We start from the raw sequence: 18992 nt of genomic DNA, 5'->3' as shown, positions 1-18992 counted from the left end.
GCTTCTCTCTTTATAAAAGCCGTGTCAGCTTGAGACAGGAAATATCCAGAAAGGGAGGAAAACTGATATTGTGGAATTGAAATCTCTATTATAATTTACTAGAAGCAGCACTAGTTTGAAAGAGGTGTTCTGTTGACCTTTTGTTCTTTTCCTCCAAAGTAACTTCTATGTTATCATCATAGCTTGGTTTGTTCAGGGGACACAAATATAACTAAACATTTTGTATGATTTTTTTTTGTGAAGTGTGTCTGCAGTTGCTGACGGATTTATACTCTGCATGTATGAGAAAAAGACATAAAATGGTGATTGTTAACATGGTTTTCTTTGAAACAAGACTGGGACAAGTACTTACTAATTGGAACAAAACCGGGAAAGACAAGAAGAGAGAAATTTTTTTCATGGCCTGTCAAACATAAATTAACTTTTTTATTTTGTTGGGGAAAGTCACTCTTTACTGATTATTAATGTAAGTTGCAGTTGTAAGCACTTAATGGGCTTCAGGGAGGTGAGGGATGTGGAGAACTCATAACAGGGCATTACTTAGATCTCACTTCTCTGGATTCTGTCTTAGACCAGTTTTGACTGTGTTTAGTTTTTCACATTTTCTCGAATAAGCTGTCTTTAGCTGTCTCATTTTAAACAATTTCCTATAGGTGGCTTGATCATGCATCTTTAACCATGCTTTCAGAATTGGTCCTGTTTCAAACAGATGTTTGCAAGGTCAGTTCCTAAGGAGGAAATGTCTCTTTATTACCCTTTGCTTTATGGTTAGATTGAATATGCAGTGAAAAATAAAAGAATAAATAACTGAGGTTCATTTAAAACTTTGTTTCTGGGACTTAACTGACATTGGACTTCATTACTCTTTCCTATCTGTGTCCAAGATTACAGGAATTGGCACCAACAATATTTTTACCACTCAAGCATTCTCTTCTCCAGGCTAGGTTGGGGAGGCAGGATGGGGGCTTTAAGGCTTTTATTAGAAAAACCTGATAAAAGCTGAAAACCCCAACTAAACAATTACCACAGCCTTTGTACAAATTAATGCTAGATTTGATGAATGATCCCATTAAGAAACAGGCAGTGGGCACAAGCTAAGGTTTAGAGTCAATATTGTGCTTCTATGCCTGATTAGGTTGTGGGGTTTTGTTTTGCTTTGTTTTGGGGGTTTTTGGGGATTTTTTTTGTAATAGTAATGGCTGGGTTATGTTAATAACAATAAATGTAAGCCATAGAAAGCCCTTTGTTCATTGCATCCAGAAAGTTTGTATAAGCAGTCTTTGATTTTTTTTGGAGACTAAATGAAATTCTCAAGAGAAGATTAATTTCAAGAAAATCAGTTTAATAATGTGTTTACAAATAGAGAAGACCAAGTGGCTTGAAATTTCAGGTGGCTTTTGAAAAATAACTTGTATTTAGGAGACTCAGAAATTCAAGACAACTGATTCTTCAAAACCAGTAATTCAAATTCCTATAAAGATGGAAATAGAACAGTGTAGAGGATATCTGTGTGATCTTTTATGCTCATACCAGGCCATTAATGTAGTTGTGCTTGGTATTTGCATCTCTTGCTTCAGCTCCCACACAGTGGTTGATAAAAACTGAATTCCAGGACAAGATTAAAAGATTTTATCTTTTTTAAATGCTTTGTGGCTTGCCAGTTGTCTTCTTTGTTCTACAATTGATTTACTTTCAGCAAAAGTTAGCCTTGAGTTATTGGAATACCTGTTTTCTCTCCTTTTTTAGCTGTTGGCATATGCTTTATAGTAACTGTTTGGATGCCTTTTGGGCTTACACTGCTAGTCTCCTTTTGAAAGATGACAAGAACAGGCAAAAAGTTTCCTTCTTTCTAAGTAGATGCTGAACTTCCTGGAGGAGAGGCTCCTTATGAAAAGGCATTGCTCTGTATTGGCCTTTCAGTACTATTTTCTATGGTGCTTTTCACATCACTCTTTGTCTGTAAATGAATGTTGCCATTCTCTCTGGAACGACATTAAATGTGCATTTGAAGGGTGCAAGCATCCTTCACTAGACTACACTTGCACAGAAGCAATCCCAATGAAACAGCCTTCAGGGAACAGCAAGAAAACTGTGACTAACTACTAAGCAAAGCATCCATGTGAAAACCAATAATGACTGGTGTTTTTAGGGGACTGTGCTGGGACAAATACATTTTGATACCTTGATCAACGGCATAAAATAATTGAGGAGAACCTCAGCAAGTTGTGGATGACACCATGCTGAGTGGGGCAGTTGATAGGCTTGGTGAAAGGGATGCCATCCATCACTAGATGGCAATAAGCAAGAAACCCCATGTGCACCTCATGGGGTTTAACAAGGCCAAGTCCAAGGTCCTGCCCCTGGTTCAGTGCAATCCCCCATTTCCATGGAAGCTGGTGGATGAATTGATTGAATGCAGCCCTGCAAAGAAAGATTTTGCGTGTACTGGTGGAGGAACATTCACATGAGCCAGCAGTGTGTGTTTACAACTACTAACCATGTCCTCAGCTGTCTCAAGAGAAGCATGCCAACAGGTCAAGAGAGGTGATTCTGCTCCTTCTGCTGCACAATGTTGAGGCCCCCATCTACAGTACTGCATCCATCTCTGGGTCTTTGTGGTTTTAAATGGAAAGAGGGTACATTCAGGAATATAAGGACAGAAAAAGTAGATTTTAGCAATGAGCTAATGGAGCTGGTTGCCCTTGTGGGTGTTGTGGAGAAGTTGTAAAAGTTCCATCACATGAAGTATTAAAGGTGAGGTTGAAGAGTGTTTTGAGGAATTTGGTCTAATAATAGATAGGCTAGATGATGTTTAAAGGTTCCTTAAATCCAAATGGTTCTATGATTCTTTGAAATCAGCTTGTACCCTATTGAATGAACAGTGAATTTTCCCAGGGGACGTGAACTATCATCTGATACAGGTTTTTTGGTTGCAAAGTTCTTAAATTATTTCCTGGTCCTGGTTTATTTGCAATCTTCCATGTTTGACACTTGCAGGAGACAGCTGGGAACAGTGTGATTTTTGTGAACCAGGTTCATCAGAAGTAGGAGGATACAAAGGTAACACAGAGGAAATGGTCTAAATAGCTTATTTGACACAAATAGTGGTTTTACTGTACTGGTTTATATAGTTCATTTTCACTAACTGTGAATTGCTACTAGGAACCAGACTTAACACCCTGCTAATATTTTGTTCATGTTTGGCTGTGTAGTTTCTTCAGATACAGTTCGTGTCTTGACATTCTGAGTGTTAAGAGCACCAGTAAAATACTGGTACTGTGTTTATGGGTGTAGTAGTATTTCTGCATTAAGCTGATTTCCTGAAGGTTTATTGATGCTGTAAATTTTCTCACTGGATTATTTCTTGCTGAACAGCTTCCTGAATAAGCAGGAAAAAGATGATCCCCAGAGCAAAGCAAATAGCTGTCAATAAGCCTATGGAAAACATTACTTTCTTTTGTATGTGCACTGTAAAGATATGAAAACACAAATTTTAGGATACTTCATGGTTGTTGAGTCTTTTGTTGTTCAGTAATGCTGCATTGTTAGTTGAGGAAAAAAATCTTCTGATGTTGTACTTGATCTGTACATGACTTGAGCTGCAAAACTGTAGGGTATGTGGGGAACCATGTTGCTGATGTGTAGAGTCTTTTAGAAACTTCATAGTGTGAAAGTGACTTACATTTTTTTGCAGGTATGTGCTTGGCTTAAAAATTTGCAAATCTTCTCAGAATTTGAACCTTGCAAGGTGAAGTTGAGTGGCTGCCAAAGCAGTGGCCTCTTTGCTTGTCTCAGACTGCTGTGGAGGGGATGAAACCATGTGATTGACTCGGTGGGTTACCAGTCCATCTGCAGTGTAGTTCTCATTCTTCACTGAAAAACATGTAGCTGCTACAGTTAGTGGAGAAGGAAGAAGGCAACAGCTAGGACACAGTACTTCCTTCTATGAGGTGAGGGAGCCGTTATTATAAGCGTGTTTGCAAGCACAATGTTAAGAAGTTTTTGACAGTTCTCATCTCCATTAGGTAGGTTTATTTGCCATCTCTCATGAGACAGTCTGGAAAGATAGCAATGTTAGGGTCTGGGGTCTTCTTGCTCTTAATTGTTTCATTTGTCACCAAGTGGTTGCCATGTGATCATCTTACACTGTCTTACATTGGGTTTTGGTGGGAATTTCTGTTAGTTTTATAGTCCATGTTGAAATATGGCTGTTACAGTTCATAAACCAGAATCTATGGGCTGTCTACTCTAGCTATTTATTTTAAAATAACATTTAAGTTGCTAGGTTTGTCTGTACTAGTTATTATTAATGTTAGGATTTTTAGCTCCAGCTTTCAGTATAATACCTCTTTGATTTACACAACATAGCCTTATAGTTCAGATAAAGTTCAGCTTGCATCCTAACAATTCAAGCTACTGATATCTACTTTCAAATAATACAAAAATTTCAAAACTAAGCTAAACAGTATGTAGATAGAGTTATATTCAGATGGCTGCTATGAGGGCCATTTTGTGGACATTTCCTGAAGTAAGATATCCAGTTTGTTCCTGTAAATTTAAATTAGATGTTCCTTGAAATAAAAGTGTTTATGCAGTCCTATAGAGACAAAGCAGAAACCTCAGGTAAAAAGATCTTTCTTCAATTTTGATTCATAGATGAGTTTTGTTTATGAAGCTGAGGCCTACCTCATATTCTTTTTGCTGTGTTCTTTTTTCATAGGCTTTTTGCCACTTACTAAACTTACTAAAATAAGTTTGTCTGTTCTTTTTTAAAGCTCTGGTATTATTAAAATATGTCAGACTTCAAGGTGTTAAAATTTAAAGTCTTCCCTTTAGGTTCCTCTCCTTTTCTCCAAAAATGTCTGAGAAATGTCATTCAGTCAGAAGTTTGACTGGAAGATACGCTTAACTTATATGCAATCAGTGTAGGCCCAGATTTCATTTTGTGACTCTTATTTGTGTCATTTTTACCCCATTTCTTGCTGGTCAGTAAGTGTGCTGTTTTGCTTCTCTGATAAGCTGCAGAAAAAGGGAAAACTGAGTGAGCTTTTCTTGCAGTTTTACCATGCTTCCTAGATATCTAAGTTCTCACTGGTTGTGTGGAATTGAGGACAGCATTCCTTGGCTGAGAACTGTGGTGAGGAAAGGGGCTAGCAGCTTCACCAGTAAGATTGACTGGGCCAGGGTGTAGAAGGGGACACCAGAACTTAGAAAATCCCAGCAAACCTATGCTGGTTGCAGTTTGACAAGAGCGTAGCATGGATTTCTTTACACGTAAGGAATCAGAAGGAAAGGAAGGAGAGAAGTTCACTAGAGTTTTCTTCTCTAGTGACTTCAGGCTGCTTCCTGGCTAGAATGCATTCCAGAGTTTTATCACAGCATCTTAGGTATACTCCATGCTGAGGAGTTGCTTTGAATTATCAATGTTTGTGGTATGTGTCCCATACCATGCAACTGAAAATTATTAGCTCTTCCTAGAGTATAATAAATTCTTTAAACAACCTAAGTTAAAGTGGATACAAATCCATGGGAATGTCAAATTGTTGGACTTTATTAAAAAAGGAGTGGAAAAAAGAAGGAAAGATGGCAATCCTAGTATGCATTGTATGCTGCTAGCACACAATGTTTCTTTGTGGTCAGATTTGCATGCATGGGGAAAAAAAGTTAAGAAGTATTATGATATACTTAATTTGCAGCCTTGCTCTCACTTGACCAATCTGAGTAGTTGTATCTTTTATTGAACTCACCTCTTAAGTTTTCTCTTGTAACAGCAAAGTATTCTGTTTACCCGTTTAGTAACTTCTTCATTGCAGTTTGAAAGGCTCTTGAATTAAAAGGAGAATCTAAAATCTAAATCATGTGCCACAGATAGAGGAACATTGTTGACTAACACATAATAATCTGCAGGAGTGGTTTGCATTACTTGGTTGGACGTTGAGGCTCCTAGATCACAGACAATTTAACCTCCCTTTCCTGTATCTTTTCAAGTAGACTAGCCATCCATGGCTGTATCTCACTAGATACATATATATACTCCATTCAAATCACAGGTTTTCTGAAGGGAGCACTTAATTAAGAGGCTAAACTTGATCCAATTTAGACTTTGTTTCCATGCATTTCCAACTTTACAAACTCTAGTCTGCAAATCACTTAGCCCAGAACTTGCCTATTTATGCAAGTTAGTAAGACTCAACAGCTTAACTCTAGATAAAGTAGGTTTAATAGTATAGGTGTCATACACAAATGATTTCCTAATGAGACTGGTGCTGGCGAGTCAGTGAATGTATTAATCAGTCATTCATTTAAGCAATGAAATACTTCCAGTAGCTCTGAAGTTACTGAATTGAAAGGTTTGAATTCACACCTCTTTTTCGCTTGGACTAGCTATGTGTGTGTTTGGATGGTTTAAATTGGCAAGCATAAAGCAGGCCTTTCAAACCTGATACCGATTCTCTTTTTATTACAATGCACAAGTTAGACAGAACCCACAAAATTCTGAAGATTCCATTTTGCTGTTCAGTTTAATATCTGGGTTTAGAACAAAAACTATCCCTTTCCTGTGGCAGCTGGGGGGCGTAGCACTCTTTCTTTCTTGCCTGTTCCAGAAGAACTGATGTTTTTCCTGGAGTGCAAGTCATAATACTAAACTTGTATCTCACTTTATTTGAAGAAGGGTGTGCAAAAGAATTTAACTGTGTTTAAAGAGGTTATATATATACATATAGGGCATCAATTGAAAGGCATTACTCTCTACCCTGTCTGATTTCAGTAATGGTGAAAGGATGCCTGATCTGATGTTTGATGTATGCCTGCTGTGTTTTGGTGGTGTCTCAGCATAAATTGAGACTACTCTTTTGTCACCTAGATATTAGAAGCTGTGAGTCAGAAAACCAACTAAGTGTTGTCAGTTACAAAGTGCAGTGTTACATGCACAGCACGGAAATTGCTTTGGATTGTGGGAGAGAGGAAGTTCAAAATGGGATTAGATTTGAGAAGCTGATGGGCATTAGTTGCATCTCCTGACCATAGTAGCAAGGAGGTGCATTCAAGAAAGTGCTGTGGGCAGTGGCCCGGGTGCCACGTGCTGCCTCTTACATAGGAGTCTTGATGGCATTTTCCCCACTCTGTCAGCTTTGCAGAGTTAATTCTTCAGTCAGAATTAAAGCTTTGATTATAGTTGCCTTAGGATATGCTGGCCCTGGAGTGCAGTTAGTCTTGAGTTGGTATGAAATTCCCTGTAAATTTAGGGATATGAAGGTAGTTTAACTGAGTTTGTATCTACTCGCTGCAGTCAGTGCAATGCAAATTGGCTTTTGTTCATTTCAGTCCTCTGGCATCTTTAACGGTTAAACAGCAATTGAAAAGTCCTTGACACAGACTAGAGAGCTGCTGAGGTCATCTTTTGAGATTCTGACTCTGATCTTCCTTGCAGGTGGGTGAAAAGTGATTAACTTGCCTTTAGGTTTGTCTCAGTGCAATGTGTCAGAAAGAAAATGCTTTAAAAACACAGTAAGTCAGCTATTAAAAACTGCTTTTAGATCTTATGTCTATATATATATATATATAATATTTTTAAGATCAGAAAAGTCCTACAGTATTTCCTAACCATGAAACTCAACATTATAGATTGCACTGTCATGAAGCAGAGCCCTTTAGCTGTTAGTCTGCTATGTCAGTGTCTTCAGATCTGTTAACTCTGCTGGCCCCATTCAAGGGATTGCATTATCAGTGCTGTCTTTGATGTAAACCCTTTTCTGAAGGCAGCTTTTGGTGAGACAGTCGGTGAGGTCAGCCAGCTCATTGGTGCAAAGCAGCCAGGATGTGTGTAATGCCTTCATTTCTCACAGTTTGGGATTTTGTCTTATATCTTGCTATTGTACTAGAGGGTGTTAGTTGACTGCAAATGAAACAAATATGTCATAAAGGCCATGAATAATCCTGTTAAGAGAGGAAAAAAAAAGAAAGAATTTAAAGGGAAACGTTGCCATATTCTCTGCTAACTGCACAGTTGAATTTGACTGAAACATGCAGATAAAACCCAAGCTAGATTTCTTTTCTTGGTAATATGGATATTGTTAGAACTGAAGGTATGGCATCATGAAAACTGATGAGCGGCCCGGGTGTCTTATGTTGCATTTACTATCTGGAAGCTCTGGTATTGGAGCCAGGTTGCTACTGCTGGTATCTGTTATAGCTAAAAAAAAGTCAGCTTATCATTGTGATGGTGCATGCAATCACTGTTTGTGTAAAGCATGTAATGTAGCCTGGAATTCCAGTTCCACATTTCTAAGTTTCAGTTTGTTAGGGAGTAAGTATTAGGAATTTCGCCTCTGGAAATTCCTTTCATTATCCACAGGCGTAGATGCCTGAAACAAGTTCATATGTATTTTTTGTAATTTGGCTGAACTTAACTATTCCTTGTTGCCTATTTTCTTATTTTAGAGCAATTCAAGAGGTTGTATTTTACATCAATTCTGCCTCTGTGGTAAGGGGCAGAAAGATACCAAGCCTTACCTTTAACACTCTGTTCTCCTGGGTTTTGTAGCTTGCTTTTGAGCTTGAACTCATTCCAGTTTCAAGAAAACTTGTGGAGTGTCTTGTAGTGACACACTTGTGGTTTTCATAAGTCTAAATCAAGTAGGACAGTTTAAAACTGGTTCTTTTTTTTCCCTTTTCACCTTGAAATTTCAACTGTATGGTGATTTCTTCTTTGCCTTCCCTTCCTAAAAAAATACACAGTATGATTGTGCTGTACTGCTGTTCAAGCCAGTACAATGACTCCTATAGCAAAATATTTTTTCTGAAATGATAAGTCAGAAAGAAGCTTTGTAAAATATTTTCATACATTCCTTGGACAGAAGTCTCAGGACTGGGGTAAGCCTTTGTAGGGGTGTATTGTCCCTTTTGTTCCTAGGCAGAAAGAAACTTGTGTAGAAACATTACGCAGGCAGAAATTCCATTACAAGAAATCTGGACACAACTAAAACTTTGACCTTGGAATTTTCCTTCTTTATTCTTAATGTTTTCCTGGAATGAGACTGCTGGTTTGCAGTTACCCAGGGTGCTGAAAATATTCTGTAGTACAGTATATAAACTTGAATTGAGTAGCTTCTCTTTATTTGTATATGTGCATATGCACTTTACTGCATTTGTTTGTTTTGGAATGATGAACTAGCTATAATTTTATTATTTTTAAAAGTCTTAAAAAATACATGTGAAGACATTGGCACGTTTTTAAAATGTCTCTCTGATGCTTATTCTGTTATCAAACCTAGCTGTTTGGCAACTAAATCTTGGAGAAAAGAAAGTTTGCTAAATTTATCTTTATTTTTAGTGTTCATAGAAATTGGGTCATCATTTTAGTTATTTTTTTCTCCTTTCCCTCCTTGTTTTCCAGGTAGTATTGGTTCATCGTTTCAATGCCACTCAATCCATCAAGATCACATTTGTACTGATGACAGTGACAAGGTGAGATTTATGTGAATGTTTCATTCACAAGATGCATATGCATTGCAGAGTTTTTATATACAGCTTTTACTACTTAAAGATGTATTGTTTCGCAGATATAGCAATTAGTTTTCAGAGTTACATTTTGAACTGTCTCTAGCATAATAAGATACATATTTTTCTCCAGACAATCTTTCATACAGCTGAGAAATTCATCTTTAGTATTGTATTTTTAATTTTGCTTGTATTCCTTTGCTGTTCTCAGCATTGTGATTTGCCATATTGACGCCCTCAATTAATAAATAACAGCAATGGTTTTGCCAATTTCTAGATAAGGTAGGATGTCTTGTTTCTTCTGACTTTAGAGATTAGAGATAAATGATAGATGAGTGCTCAAAGTTGGTTTTTTTTTTTTTTTTTTTTTTTTTTGCTTCAGAGTAGCTGTGTTTTCCTGTTTTGGAATTGGGAATTGAAGTTTTACAGATTGGAACTTTTTGTTCAGTGGTGTAACCTCAAAATAGCAACCTGTCTAGTCATGTGCATGGGTTTCCCAAACCTTTTTTTGGCACAATTGCAGATCAGTTTGCTTGGGATTAGTAGAGTACTGAGTATTAAATGGTCAATGATGTGTGGATCACTACTGTAATTATGACATACAGAAAGGAGTAGTTTTGACATTGAACTGCTTGTGAGACTGGCTGTTGATGGTATTATCTTAAGGTTTACTGTCTGTAAATAGTGCAAATTGATTAATTTTAGTTCAACATGTACTGTGTCTTATATTGTATGCAAATATGACACGTTATAGTAAACTAACTTTTTGGCTTGACATGCTTGGAAAGGGACAGATGTTGGTCAAATTCTAAATCATTTTTCTTGGGAGGTGAAATTCAACCTGCATAAGTGCACTAATTGTGCTTTGAAATTCTGGAGTAAGTTAATTTTATAGTTGTTCCAGCTTATCCTAGAGCTAGAGTTGTTTTCAGAAAGAGTTTCTTTTACTGATCTACTGCCTTACTATTGGTTTTTTTCCTCTCTCACTCTCCTTCCTCCAGTTTTGTGGGGATGTTTTTGTTCATTTCTTTGTGGATTTTTTTGTGGGGTTTTTTTTGGGGGGGTGGGGTTATTGGTTTTTTTTGGGTATTTTTGTTTGTTTGCTGTTTTGGTTTTTCAGTGTGTATATTTGTTTTGTTGTTGGGGTATTTTTTTGGAGGAGTTGGGGGTTTTTTGGTGTGGTTTAATTTAATTTTAGGTACCACCCTAGATTTGGTTACTGGTTCATCCTACAGATACGGATCAAACATGCTATCCAGAACATGGCCAAGATCATTTTAAGTTTCCTCTTGATTATCTGGTTAGCTATATTCAATAGTATTCATTACTTTGTTTTTTGGGCCTTGTGTACTCTGCAGTGGAAGATTCTTGGGTGAGGAATGGGATGGGAGAAATTCTGTTTCAGAGCCATTCGAGTACACCAACCTAACTATTTTCCTTTTGTGAGTCATTACATGGAAGACCATTTCTTGTGTTACACTGATTGTCTTCCCTTGGTTTTATTTCATATCCTGGCAATTAAAACTGGTTCAAATCTTGTTGGAAATTCCATTTGTTAGGTGTTTTACTGGTTAGGGGCCAGGGGAGTAGGAAAGGGGTGTGGCAGCTTACCTGGTATAAGTTTCAGAAGAGTGATTGTTTGGCACACCATCTGCCTCCATATTAATAGAGGAACTGGGCTAAATGTATTTTTTGCATCGTTAGAGTTGGTGGAAGAAAACACTCTTTCTCATTGAGGTTGATTCTGCACCATTCGAGAGTGTCAGGGTGTTTTGGTAAGGGTTTTGATTTTTCTGTAAGACTATATGAAGCTGTCTGACTTTGATTTTCTAGGACATTCTAGTTGATTCTTTAATTAAAACCACTTGGTTGGAAAAACAGTGAACCTCTTGTCCAGGTCCCTCCAGATGGCATCCTGTCCTTCAGGAGTGTCAACCGTATCACTCAGCTTGGTGTCATCTGCAGTTTTGAGGAGGGTGCACTCGATCCCTTCTTCTTTGTCACTGATGAAGGTATTGAATAACACTGGTCCTGATCCAGATGCCTGTGGAACATAACTTGTCAATGATGTCCATTGGGACTCTGAGCTTTTGGCCACCACCCTCTGGATGCCCAGTGATTGGGTTTGTTGGGTTTTTTTTCAAAGGCTTTGTGTATATGGATATACTTTTTCTAAATCATAAGTAATGTTTCCTAAAAGTAACCTGGTCTAGGGTACAATTGCAATCCCCTATCACTCAGTGCTTGTATTCACATATGCCTACATTCTTGTGTCAGTTTTGGTCACAGTTGCTGCTCTGAATTACTTTGAAAATCAGGTTCTGATTTATTTTGCCATTACTGAAAGATACCACCTGTTTATTTTTATATGAATATCATTTGAATTATATTAAATGCAGGATTTAATTGAATTATCTACAAATTTATTAATTGTTGGGTCTTTTTGTATTCATTCTAGAAACTTTATGAAAGGCATGCATTTAAAATAGTTTGACATGTCAATGGGCATATCTCAGCAAAATAACTTACTACTTTTTGACTGATCATGCACAATCTGTTTTTGCATTTTAGAAGAAATGTAAAGGTAAATATTTGACTGGCAATCTACATATATTTTAGGGTACTTTCTCCACAGGCCCAGTTGTCATTTTCTGGACAACAGCATGAGAAAAGTTCCACACCACACATGCTAAAGGAATGTTGCAATCTTAATGAAAACAATTCCCAGGCTTCCAGTCCAATTACTTGATTTTGTTGACTTGGCACATGAGAATCTTGAATTCATGTTCAGTGACATCAGCAGGAAACCAAAGTCTAAGATTCTTCATGTGTGGACTCACTGCATTAAGAGGGATGTGTCATTGTTGAGAGCATTATTGGTAACACTAAGAACTTGTCTAATTTTGTAGCACCAAAAGCAGTGCTTTTTGTCTTGCAGAGAAATCTAATACAGCATAGGTATGAAATACATTTCCCATTTTACTTGGTGTAGCTAAGTGATTAGAATTAAGATTTATTTAAAAATAATTGTTGATTTGATAGTGGGAGCTTTTAAACCTCAGTGCATGAGACAGGGCACCATTTTTGCATGTTTGTAATTTTTTTGATTTTTCTTTAAAGTATAAACACTAAATAAAAGAACAGAATAGATTTCTTTATTCAGCACAGCATTTAGGGAAAGGTACTTGTAAGAAGGAACTGTTATTCCTTGGTATATTACTTTAATCCTCAAGCACTGGATTCCTACTAGTGCTAGAGATAAATGCAAGCATATCATCCTGCAGAGCCTTTCAATCATACCAAGTTTTTTTAGCTTTAAAAATACTTCTTTTGTCCCTTGGGTGGCTGTTTCTCCAGTAGTATGCTTCCATTAAAGAATGTTAACTCATCTTGAAAAGAAAGTCCAAAGATACAACCCTCAACAACTCTCGAGACATCTCTTTTCACAGATCTCATCAAATTATCTATTCCATGCAATTAAAAACCAAATTGACCACCTAGTAGTAACAACAACAACAAAAATCACTGTGGGGCAATCCAGTAGAATTTTTTTCACTACTGCCAAGGGGTTGTTAATTATACTTTGCTTTTCTCCTTTTTAGCTTATTTTCATTTATTTTACTTTCACAGTATGTAAAGATTTTTTTTCTTTTTGGTACTTACGACTGAAATACATAGCTACATAATTTCTTTTACTATTGCTAACCTTTAAATTTCCCAGCTACAGTTAGTACATCTTCCAAAAACATTTGGTGTCACCTGCTCGAGGTGACCCTGCCTTTACTTTGGAATAGGATGGGATGGTCTCCAGAGGTCCCTTCTAACCCTAACAATTCTGTGCTTCTATGAACTTACTCTCATTTGCCTGTCTTAATGACATCATCATGGATATCAGTACTCAGTCTGTAATACAGAAGCCTGTCAACTCATTAAAAAGGTGTTTTCACAAGGAGTATTTTTAAGTTTAATCCTAAAGTAAAAATGACCAGCTTTGTGTTCCACTTTGGATGGTGTAGTGTCTGGTAGCATAAGCCTACGAAATTCACACACAGATGTGAACAAAAAATGATTCATCTAATTCAGGTGTTTGAAGGACCCTTCACATTTATTTATTTATGATGTATTATATAGGACTACATGCACCTCTTGTGGGGAATATGTTAGGGGCAGTATATTTAAAAATGGGAATATTAGGAGGAATTTCTTTTGCTCCTTCCAGTTTCAAAACTGGAAAATTGTCTTGTCCAATTAGGACAGGTCAGATTCATTCCTCATGGTGTCACATCCCTCCACCCACACACTCTTAGTCCCAGATCATTCTGTCTGTGTTTACTGAGCAGCTTTATGCCCTTTTAGTTTCACCTCTGGCACCTCCAAGGATGTCATTTACCAATTTTCAACCACTTTCATGCCTAGTGAGTCATCTTCTTTAGAATATTAATTCTTTATACCTACAGCGGGTGATTTGTTTTCGTGGATCAGAGCTGGGAAAAGCTTTCATTAGGCTGAGGTATAGAGTGCACGGAGGTTTGAAAGGTGAAAAATAAGGCGGTGATATCTTATTTGAGGGGAACAGCTCAAGAAAATCAGCTCTCCGAGGCTCTGCTCCCTTTGCTGATCAGCGCTGCATCCTGAGCCCGTATCCGTGTGGCACCGTCAGCAGAAGGCTGATCCTGTTGCTCTACTGACTCTCGCAAGGAGGTTAGAGCCAGGCAGGGGTCGGTCCCCTCAAAGCCGGAGGACGAGGCCTCAAGCTGCTCCAGGGGAGGCTGGGGTTGGACATGAGGAAGGATTTCTTCAGCGGGTGGTCAGACACCGGAACGGGCTGCCCAGGGAGGCGCTGGAGTCGCCGTCGCGGGAGCTGTTTAAGGAAAGACTGGACGTGGCACCCGGTGCCACGGTCTGCTTCACAAGATGGCGATGGCCCCCCGTTCGCCCCCACGGTCTCGGCAGTGCTCCCGACGCGGTCAGCTCCGCGATCCTGTGAAACCGAAACTAAAAGGGGGCCGAGGGGGCCGGCCCGGGGCGGGGGGGCCGCGCCGTCACCGCGGCGCGCAGGCGCATGGGGCGCGCGGCCGCCGCCAGACGCAGACAAAGGACGCCCCGCGCTGGCCGCGGTGTGACGTCACTGGCCAGCGGGGAGTGACGTCGCGGGCCCGGGGGGCGGGGGCCGCGCTCCCGGAAGCGCTGGCGGAAGGGTCGGGCCCGGCCCGGCGCGGCCGCGGCGGCCCCGAGGCGGAGGCGGGGCGGCCCCGCGGGAGCCGCGGCGGAGGCGGCGCGGCCGCAGGTACCGGCGCGGGGAGCGGCGGCGCCGCCTGGCGCCCGCGCTTGTCTGCCGCGGTGGGGAAGGGGCGATCTCCCGGCAGCGCCGGGCCGCCCTCCGTACAGGTAGAGGGTGAAGGAGGCCTGGGCCGACGCGGAGCCCGAGCTTCTTCCACGTGGGCGACCCGCAAGGTGGGCGAGAGCTGAGGAAGGGATGTAATTGTCTGATCTTGTTAAAGTTGCTTTATCTGCTTTGGCAAAAGGTAGAACTGGAAGCTAAAAATTAACAGACTTTCTAGGACTGAATTGCTGTGTGCTGCCCTCAAAACGGGCAGGTTAATGTGCAAGGCGGTATCAAGTGTTTCTGAGGCACTGAAGGTCCTCCCATCCCTATGGTAAAATGAAATCTCTAGATATCTGTAATTTCCTTAAGTTAGTGAAAAGAACAACTGTCTAAGGTAACTGATTTAGCAAGCATACACGTTAGGGCATTCGGTATTTTTCGGTACATCTCAGTTAATTCCTATTCCTAAAAAACACAGAGGCGATTTCTCTTTTTCTATGCTTAAACTGTAAAGTTGCATCTTGTTTCCTTAAAAAGTGTGTTTTTAAACTGACTGTACATTAACATGTTAACTGAGGAAATCTATTTCAAATTGTAACTGTTTCGAGCAAGTAGCTTATTATTACTTACACAGGAGTTCCTTGAACTGGAAGTCATGACAATGTTTATCAATATATAGCACTTGCATTTTGTAAGAGATTTTTGAAGGTAGTATTTGAGCAGATGTGTGTTTTCTGATAAGCTTTTTGAGTGGGAAAACTGGAATGTTAAGATGAATAGGATTATCAGAAGTTTGCCTTATTTGAGTACTGTATACAATTACATTACAATTTGATTTGGTGTTGCTGATGATGTGCTTGTTCCTAACTGTCATTCACTGAAGCAATTGCTTTGGTTTCATTTGCCAAATTTATGGTATTTATCCACATCCCGGGGATCTCGCTATCTGCTGACCCAACAGACTCCCTTAGTGCTTCCCAGCATTATATTACACTACCTTTCCTAGGTTCAAGGGAGTGTTGTGGCTGTGGTATTACAGACTCACTATTCTGAGAGGAGGAAAAACGCCATTAGGGTACTAATGTAAGTGCAGTGAGAGAAAGGAGGGTGCAGTCATTAGAAATTTAACTACTATATGGAAGAGCAAATGGGTTCCATGGCAGGTTTCATGGCTAGTGATATTTCATGATGTTTTTGATCTTCCTTAATCAGCAGAGCTCTGGCAACAAATGAAACGTGTGCATTCACAGAATAATAGGTGAAGGAAATTTTCAGGGAATTGTTAGTAGGAGTTATACTAGTTGTGAAAAGTGTTAATTGTGAAAAGTTGTATGTAAATAAAAGGGTATTAAAAATAAAGATTTCATTATCTCTTTTGTGAATCTTACTTTGTTAACTCATGGACTTACAGAATAGGTTAAATTTGATTTGATTCTCCTCTGGTTCACTTTGTGGGTTTTTTTAATTAATAGAAGTATAATAAATATTGAATTGAAGTTGCACGTTGATCGGTCCTTGCTTTGTACCTGCAGTATTGCGGAGATCACTGTACATAATTGTCTTTTTCTGAAATGAGAGGATTTGGCTCAGAAGCTGATATTAGCTGAATCAGTTGCTGTTGTGATTTGTCAAGTTTATGTATCAGCTTATCAAAATATGTTTTTTAATATGGCTTATTGAAATTATAATAAGAGATAACTTCTGTGATTTAAAGTGGACTGTTGATGAAGTCAAGTTACTTTTTCAACTCTTTGCTAAGAAAGTCTTTAAGGGTTGTAATGGTTTTTGTGCAAGGTCTTGCTAAAATTAAAAATTGTGTGGTTAGGGAGAGAAGTAACTTCTTCAGACCTACCTGCCAGTGAACTGTAGTCTTGTACTGTGTAACTGTAGTCTTGTGGAAAGTCAAAGCTGTCGCACACGTTTGTCTGTAGAGACTGCGTGGGTTGAGTTGCTGGGGGTCTAATGTGAAGTTATACCAAGTAGATATAGGAGTTACAAAGCTCTCACATAGTCTTTCTATGTAGCATTACTAGCCCCACCTCCCCTTGCCTCAGAAGGATTTGAAAGGTGGAAATAAGGTTAGAGGAAAGATATAGAACTTCTCTTTTGCTATTTTTAGTCAGAAAGTTGTTTTGACTGTGGAGGAGTGATTCTTAAAACTCGTGGAAGATACAGGCTTGACTTAATCAGTTCACATGGAAATAGAACTTGCGGTTTCCTTCTCTATATAAGAATTTATGTCAAGTTAAATAATCTAATACAGAATATTTAAATTTTGCTGTAGGCAGAACTTGATGAGGTCTATGATTTAATAGGATGGTTTTAATTTTTTTTACTCTTCAGCTTCTCGTGGGAGTGGGTAGGTTCCTCTTTTACTAAGCGCCTTAAAGATAAGGAAACTTATTTTGCGTTTTGGTGCCCTCTACTGATGCCTGTTTGTCAGAACATTGAAAACTGGTGCTGGTTTTGGTCTTTAATAGCGGTGAATGCGAACAACAGCAGCTCTTTAAAGCAGTGGGAAGGGGAAGGACAGAAAGGGAGCCCTTTTATACCTTGAGTATTTTGCTGTTTGCCTTCCAGCCAGTTTTTCTGGATTGAACTGGAACTGTACCTCACCTGGTAAAAAAGTAGGTAAGCATAATATCTGTGACTTGCAGAGTGTCTTCTGTTGGCATTGTAGCAATAGAAAGACTGATTCCTTTGCTCTTCTCCTTCAGGAAAACATTCTTTCTGTAATGTCTGTGCAGTTCCTTGTTCTCAGTAGATACATTCCAGGTTTGCTGCCTCAGATTTTTTTATCTTCTTGTTTATTTTCAATAACTTTGTTTTTTATTTGTCTTTCCCACTACTCCCTTAGGTACTATAAAAATGCCCACTGCTTCATGTGAGCATCACTACATGGGCTGTGCTTTGCTTACTTTCTGTTTAAGTAGCTCTTTCATCTTATCAGTCTTTCAGTTTTGTTCCTGTTGCAAAATCTGTGAACATTTCTGCCCTAGAAAAACTCAGAAACTGTGTTAAGTCAGCTCCATTCTCTCTACAGAACCTCTTACCTTAGCCTTATGGTTTGTCTTTGCTAGCTTTGTTAATTTCTGAAGAGGTGGCCAATTTTTTTTTTTTTTTTGTCACACTGCAGTAACAGTAAATTGTGTGAGAAGGGATGAGAACATTCATGGCACAATTTATGATGCTGCTGAACAGATGCTCTGTCTGGCAGTCTTCTTGAAAGCTTTAGGAGACGGCTTTCTAGACAAAAATTTAGGACTTTTCTTCTGTGTTCAGGTTCTTTAGATGACCTGTGTTGGGACTATTCTTTAAATCACATGTATGATGTGATGAATATTTTTGATGAGCTGCATTTTCAAAGTCCACTTCTTGGAAATTAATGTCTTGCAAAGAGATTTAAGACTATTTTGTTAGCAAGTACTGAGGGAGGGCAGTTTTGATCTGTCTTCTGTGTTTGTGTCGTGGGAAAAAGACAATTGAATATAAAGCAAGATGGGAAATGAAGAGCTGGGAGACATAAAATCTAGAAAATTATAGAAAATTCATTTCAAATAGTGTTTTGAAGGAATTTTTGAAGATGAATTGCATAAGTTCCAAGTGGATGAGTATGGCTTTGGGAAAAACGTTCAGATGTGGGCACAAAGGACCTGGTAAGACCAATAGGCATTATTCATTTTATATGTGAAGCTCTACTGAGCATAGATTAGAGATCATATGTGAAGCTTTTTCCTCTTTATTTAATTTCCTTACTGTATCAGAAAACAGCCAGAGCACTTTTTCTCAAATTCAAATACAGAGACGTAATATACTGTTTGTATTCTTTGGCTCTGCTTTCTATAGGTGAACATTTATGTGTATCTGTTGTTCTGTTCAACATTGGGCAGGGCTTCAGTATGTTTTAAAAAAGGACACGTCTCACGAAATTTCTTACATGGTTAAGTTCTTAATGCCTTTTTTTTTATCCTTATAAAAGATGTGAGATAAGGTTTAAGAAGTGAGTCAGCAAACTCTGCTTATTTGAATGTGTTTGGAGAAGTGAGGCTTGTGTTCCTTTGCATATCATCTAATGTGTATCATGTGGTTTGTTTTTTATTGACCTTCCTTTGACTTTGAGTAAGACTAGTCTTATTTTCTAAAGTAAATTTAAAGATCTACATAA

General features: G+C 38.7%; 1 protein-coding gene across 6 annotated transcripts in view; it reads left to right on the top strand.

Annotated features, from left to right (window-relative positions):
• Positions 1-18992, top strand: part of RNF38 (ring finger protein 38) — a 107538-nt gene that overhangs the window by 46014 nt on the left and 42532 nt on the right. For 2 of the 6 annotated variants that reach the window (XM_063422042.1, XM_063422043.1), the window contains one exon: positions 9398-9468. The exons of 1 other annotated variant lie outside the window; for it this stretch is intronic. In XM_063422042.1, the coding sequence (XP_063278112.1) occupies positions 9398-9468 (71 nt within the window). Of the gene's footprint in view, positions 1-9397; positions 9469-14682; positions 14956-17435; positions 17459-18992 lie in introns of those variants that run through there. 3 more of the 6 variants (XM_063422046.1, XM_063422044.1, XM_063422045.1) reach the window with 3 other exon arrangements.

The sequence above is a fragment of the Prinia subflava genome, chromosome Z (assembly GCF_021018805.1).
Source record: "Prinia subflava isolate CZ2003 ecotype Zambia chromosome Z, Cam_Psub_1.2, whole genome shotgun sequence".
Lineage (NCBI taxonomy): Eukaryota > Metazoa > Chordata > Aves > Passeriformes > Cisticolidae > Prinia > Prinia subflava.
This window is presented reverse-complemented; position numbering and strand designations above follow the sequence as displayed.